Source organism: Monosiga brevicollis, genomic scaffold (assembly GCF_000002865.3).
Source record: "Monosiga brevicollis MX1 MONBRscaffold_115 genomic scaffold, whole genome shotgun sequence".
Taxonomy (NCBI): domain Eukaryota; class Choanoflagellata; order Craspedida; family Salpingoecidae; genus Monosiga; species Monosiga brevicollis.
In genome coordinates this window covers 1,384-7,950 of record NW_001865137.1, presented here as the reverse complement: position 1 = coordinate 7,950, position 6,567 = coordinate 1,384, and the positions used below count along the sequence as shown (strand labels likewise).

The 6,567-nt window shown below is 51.3% G+C and overlaps 1 protein-coding gene across 1 annotated transcript; it reads right to left on the bottom strand.

Annotated features, from left to right (window-relative positions):
* Positions 1–4,413: 4,413 nt before the first annotated feature.
* Positions 4,414–6,038, bottom strand: MONBRDRAFT_30615 (uncharacterized protein; the record flags this gene model as incomplete). Its single annotated transcript, XM_001751055.1, has 6 exons — positions 4,414–4,581; positions 4,707–4,778; positions 4,905–4,976; positions 5,103–5,174; positions 5,278–5,355; positions 5,577–6,038. The coding sequence occupies 6 exons, from the start codon at positions 6,036–6,038 to the stop codon at positions 4,414–4,416; spliced, it is 924 nt and encodes a 307-aa protein (XP_001751107.1).
* Positions 6,039–6,567: the final 529 nt, after the last annotated feature.

The window sequence follows — 6,567 nt, the reverse complement described above, 5'->3', positions numbered from 1 at the left end:
GGCGTTGGGATCAACACCGTGCTCTAACAGCATCTCCATTATGTTGGCATGACCCTGAAAGCACGCCCAATTCAATGGTGTCCAGCCACGCTGTGGGATGATGCATCGGCATGACGTACGGGTACTGCATCATCAGCATCATCATGTACAGGATAGGGGGGTTAAAAAGGGAGTAGAAGGTGCTGAACTAACGCTGTCCATGGATTTAGGATCAACACCCTGCTTCATCAGCAGCTCCACCACCTCAGTATGGCAGTGAATGCACGCCCAGTGTAGTGGTGTCCAGCCATTCTGTGGGATGTTGCATCGGCATGACGTACAAGTACCGACGGTATCATTGGTACAGGTTGGGTCAGCAAAAGGAGAGGCGAAGTTCTGTACTGACCTTGTCTTTGGCTTGAGTATCAGCACCCTGCTTCATCAGCAGCTCCACCACCTCAGTATGGCCCTGAATGCACGCCCAGTGTAGTAGTGTCCAGCCACGCTGTGGGATGATGCATCGGCATGACGTACAGGTAAGGTATCATTGGTACAGGTTGGGTCAGCAAAAGGAGAGGCGAAGTTCTGTACTGACCTTGTCTTTGGCTTGAGTATCAGCACCCTGCTTCATCAGCAGCTCCACCACCTCAGTACGACAGTGAATGCACGCCCAGTGTAGTGGTGTATAGCCACCTGTGGGATGATGCATTGGCATGACGTACAAGTAAGGTATCATTGGTACAGGTTGGGTCAGCAAAAGGAGAGGCAAAGTTCTGTACTGACCTTGTCTTTGGCTTGAGTATCAGCACCCTGCTTCATCAGCAGCTCCACCACCTCAGTATGGCCCTGAATGCACGCCCAGTGTAGTGGTGTCCAGCCATTCTGTGGGATGTTGCATCGGCATGACGTACAAGTACCGACGGTATCATTGGTACAGGTTGGGTCAGCAAAAGGAGAGGCGAAGTTCTGTACTGACCTTGTCTTTGGCTTGAGTATCAGCACCCTGCTTCATCAGCAGCTCCACCACCTCAGTATGGCCCTGAATGCACGCCCAGTGTAGTAGTGTCCAGCCACGCTGTGGGATGATGCATCGGCATGACGTACAGGTAAGGTATCATTGGTACAGGTTGGGTCAGCAAAAGGAGAGGCGAAGTTCTGTACTGACCTTGTCTTTGGCTTGAGTATCAGCACCCTGCTTCATCAGCAGCTCCACCACCTTGGCACGACAGTGAATGCACGCCCGGTGTAGTGGTGTATAGCCACGCTGTGGGATGATGCGTCGGCAAGACGTACAGGTATTGCATCATCAGCATCGCCATGTACAGGATAGGGGGGTCAAAGAGGGAGTAGAAGGTGCTGAACTGACCTTGTCTTTGGCTTGAGTATCAGCACCCTGCTTCATCAGCAGCTCCACCACCTCAGTATGGCCCTGAATGCACGCCCGGTGCAGTGGTGTATAGCCATACTGTGGGATGTTGCATCGGCATGACGTACAAGTACCGACGGTATCATTGGTACAGGATGGGTCAGCAAAGCGAGAGTGGAAGTTCCGTACTGACCTTGTCTTTGGCTTCAGTATCCACACCGTGCTTCAACAGCATCTCCGCCACCTCGATATGACCCTCAATACACGCCCAGTGCAGTGGTGTATCGCCATCCTGTCGGATGATGCATCGTCATGTCGTACAGGTAAGCATCATCATCAGCATCATCATGTGGTACATGCACCATCATAGGGGGGTGATATTCTGCACTGACGTTGGCCTTGACGTTTGTATCAGAACCGTACTTCATCAGCATCTCCACCACCTCGACATGACCTTTGTTGCAGGCGTAGTGCAGTGGTGTATGGCCATCCTGTGATATGATGCATCGGCAAGACGTATAGGTTTCAGCATCATGTACAGCATAGGGGGGTAAAAGAGAGAGTGGGAGGTACTGTACTGACTGACCCTGTCCTTGGTTTCAGTATCAACACTGTGTTTCAACAGCATCTCCACCACCTCGACATGACCTCTGTTGCAGGCATAGTGTAGTGGTGTATGGCCATGCTGCGGGGATGACGTCCAGGTAAGCATCATCATCGTGTACACAGCATTCAGTGACACATTCAAAGTGTAGCTACACAACATCATACCAAGCAGCATACGTACCACATCAACTTTGCATTTGGCAGCATCTGGAATACGTTGATGGTTCCAACTGTTCAACAGCTGCAGCGCCTCTTGTGGATCTGATGAATTGCACGCCTTGTACAGCTGCTCTCCAACATCACTCATGATGATCTCTCTCTCTCTCTCTCTCTCTCTTTCTCTCTCTCTCTCTCTCTCTCTCTCTCAATACATTCGCTTTTTGCTTCTACATGTACTTTATCCATCACCAATCTCATGAGCCTCCAACTCGTCTGACTATCCCAATGTCGTTAAAACCGGCGACCGGTCAGCGCGCCTTGCTCCACCCTACCTTTATGCGCCAAACAACTCACCTCTGACCAACTGCTCTTGGTAACAGTTGCGAAGACAGGTGTAGTTGGTTGCCGAAGCGCACGCTGTTGACAGTGAGGCGAGGTCAGGAACCTTACTAAAAAGGGCGGGGAGGCAGCGAAGCTTTTAACCAAAAACGCTCTAGCGTCGCAACAAAGTCTCCAACCAAGAGAGTCCCGTACCAAACAAAAGCGATCAAGCACCACACACAAAGCAAGACACGTCAGACAGCCCTCTGATGCCGATATCCGTACGAATGCCGAAGAGGTGATAAAGAAGGGGCAAAGCAGAAGAGGAGGCTGAAAAATGCAACACATGCTATGAAAATGTTCATGTTTCTTGTTGTTGAGATGTCTAAAAATAGTCAAAACGGTCTGACGAAAAAACTTCAAAGCGCTACAAAACACATTTATGTGTAATACGTCTACGGCAGCCGGTTAGCAGCCCTTTTATTATCCGTCTGCCATGGCAGCCAGAAGATGTTCCAAGCTCGTTGGCTACCCGGTTTAACACCTCCAGCCATATCAATCTCATCTCACGGCCCGCATGTGCATTTTTGACGGCAATCGGGCTGACAAAATATTTTTTTGCAGCGCATATCCAAAGGGAACTAGCAGTGAATCATGAGCTCTTCCCGTTGCTACAATCGACCGCAACTGTAAGAAAGTCTTTGACCTTTTGGCAGTTGGCAAGCCCGAGCGGCGAGGCACATATCATTGTCAGTCAATACTGTGAGGTGCGGCCCTATGAGCGCAAAACAACTGGTCGCAGCGCGGGGGAGTCTCACAAGCCTTGTCCGCTCCCCTCATTGGCCTCGTGCTCGCTCTTGTACGACCTTATCCTCTTCGCTGAACGCGTCCTCGAATATCGGTGTTCAGCGCCACGGCAAGAGCAGCCAAGACAGTCTGGACCGCCATTTCCGCCATGAGGACGTCGAGCCGCAAGCCAGCGCGAGCACAAAAAGACAAAAAGAAGCACAGGACGCACGATCACCGTGAGCATGTCTCGCGTTCGCTCCGCAGCCTTTCCTGGAATGTGCAACTGGCTGGCAAGCGCGACAGACCGATTACGTGGCTTCCTTGCCGCTCAAAACAGCAGCCGCCCTAACTCCGAGATCTAAAGGCTTTCGATCCGGGCTGTCTTGGCCAACGCTGCAATGATCGTTCGAGCTGCGCCTTGACGCCAGTGGCTTGGAAAGCAGCACAGCTAGAGGGCTGATCCTTGCCCGCGAGCTTTTCTACGGCGCTCTTCAGCCCAAGCTTGCGTCTTACGCGCAGCTGACGAAACAGTCTGATGCCCGACTTGCGGCACCCCGACTGGCGCGGACACCGCTACCTCCACCACGTCGACATACAGCTCGGCGATGATGTTGTCAATGCCATCGTCGGCACAAAGTTGCGTGCTCACAGTCTCCTGCACCTGTGTGCTGTGGCTTGAATGTGACTGTTGTTTGAATCGAAGATGAGCCGTCGTTTTCTCAAGGCCAAGATCCATTGTTTGACTCGAATAAGGCGAACAAATTCAGAATAAATTCAAAACAAAGTCAGAACAAACAGACTGTGGCCGTCAACAGAATGATCAACAAGCACTGCATCGTTCGGTATTGGACTACAAGCATAGACGTATGTCCGGAAGCTGCTGGAACACACTGGGAGATACCAGTCCTGGCTATCGTGATCAACCACTGCAGGATGACGTTTGATTATCCTTGACGGCATTCGTCAAGGAAGCCTGTGGAACATTGTGATTGTTCCTGCCACCGACATACAAGCACAGTTTGGTGGCATGACAAATTCGCGGTTGACAAAATGATCCCTCAACGAGCAGCCCCGGGAATGATCACTGGCGAATTCCTCTCTAGGGTGGTCGATGCTTGTAGTCAAAATAACACACTCCGCTTGTAGCCGAAACCCAGAACTTTATCAAAGAGCTAGCAATACCTTGCAGCAGTTCAACAAGAGCTGCAACCTCCGCTCGTGATGAGTTGGCATGTGCCCAATGATCGAACAGAGGCAGGTATCATTGATGTGTCAAGTTGAGAGTTTGAACAAATGTTCAAATCGCCGGCCACGCTGGTGATACTACCAAGGCCGTCCATGTTGGTCAGGGCGTCGTTGTCCTGCAACAGCCGGAGAACCAACACATTACACCAGACGCTTACAAACACACCCCATCGCCGCAATCCGCAACCTCCTTGTCCAAACACGTAAGATCAACATCATGCCGTCTCAGCCGACAACGTACCTCAATCTTCAGGTAACCGTCCACGCTGGTGATACTACCAAGGCCGTCCACGTTGGTCAGACCGTCGTTATTCTGCGACAGCGAGAGTAACAAAACATCACATCAGATGCTCACAAACACACCCCATCGTCCCGATCCGCTGGCCTTCTCGTTCACACAAGCCACATCAACATCATCCCCTCTCATACGACAACGTACGTTGATGTACAAGTAGCCGCCCACGCTGGTGATATTGCCAAGACCGTCCACGTTGGTCAGAACGGCATTGCCCTGCGACAACCAGAGAAGCAATACATCACATCAGACGCTCACAAACACACCCCATCATCCCCATCCGCTGACCGCCTCGCCCACACATGTCACATCAACATCATCCCCTTTCATACGACAACGTACACTTATGTGCAAGTGGCCGCCCACGCTGGCGACACTGCCAAGGCCGTCCACGTTGGCCAGGGCGTCATTACTCTGCGACAGCGAGAGAAACAATGCACGACATCAGACACGTCTCTCCGCGAATCCTTCAAACACCCTACATCAACATGACACGCCCTCTCACACGACAACGTACGTTTATGTACAAGTAGCCTCCAACGCTCGTGAGAGTTGCAAGCCCATTCACGTTGGTCAGAGCGTCATTCTTCTGCAACTGCCAGCAGAGCACAGAATAAGTCGCTCACCACCACACATTTATCTCGATTCGCCCTTGTCATGGTCATAAAATTCAAGACACACATTGGCATCACTGCCAAGTGTGATGAGCGCACACATTGCCAGACAGTGAAGGTGTCAGTGGGGTGGACGTGATATTCTGGTCATCATTTGCGCTCACGAATATAAGAAAAAGCAATAGTGACACGTCAAACTTACGTCGAATTTCAAGTCCCCGCTCACTTGGACGAGCTTGCGAAAAACTTGCAGGAGATCATTTGCCGTCAGAAGTGGGCAAGATGTCAGGCGAACGTTGCCCATGACATACGCAACGTTTGAAGGCACGTTCTCCAGCTCACAACCGATTGTACCCGAGTACGTGACGGGCAAGTCTGTGGGAGCAGCCGTGGTGATGGCCGTGGTGGTGGCCGTGGTGGTGGTCGGAGGCAATGTTGTGGTCTTTGATATTGTGCCGGCGCACATCTGGCGTGACTCAGTCAGCTCTTGGATCACATCAACCCCATTCAGCAGCAGCCGCCCGTTGCCCGTTGATGAGGTGTTGATGAAGAGGTTGCCATTGACATCAATACCGATGATCGGCTCATCCTTGACCAAAGCGGCGTAGATCACCGCCTGGTTCATCACCACGCGCAGACTGTACACGACCCAACGCGACAACATGGCGGGGGCGCACATTCACCAAAAAAAAAAAAAAAAAAAAAAAAAAAAAAAGACTTAAATTGCTGACAACTGAGAGACGTTTCATTTCTTTCAATCACATGTGGTATTTCTGTCTTTTTCTCTGTCACTCTTCTCTCTGTCTCTCTGTCTCTCTGTCTCTCTGTCTCTCTGGCATCCCTGTCACTCTGTCTCTCTGTCTCTCTGTGTGTCTCTCTCTGTCTCTCTCTGTCTCTATCATATCTGTCTCTATCTTTCTCTCTTCCTCTCTGTCTCTGCCTTTCTCTGTTTCTGTCTCTCTCTCTCTCTGTCTCCCTTCTCCTATCTCTCTCCTCATGTCCAAGTACAACGATGACCACGACCGGAGGTCTTGGCTCTGATTGTCTTAGTCTGCTGCGACGACCTGCCGTGGTGGCGGAGGATAGTGGAGTCTACCCGGCTTCATGAGCGCCAAGGCTCAGATCATAACAGAGCGCTCAAGCCAGTTAATACCGGCTGTATGTGCGCCTGTTGAGGAACCTCATTGAACTAC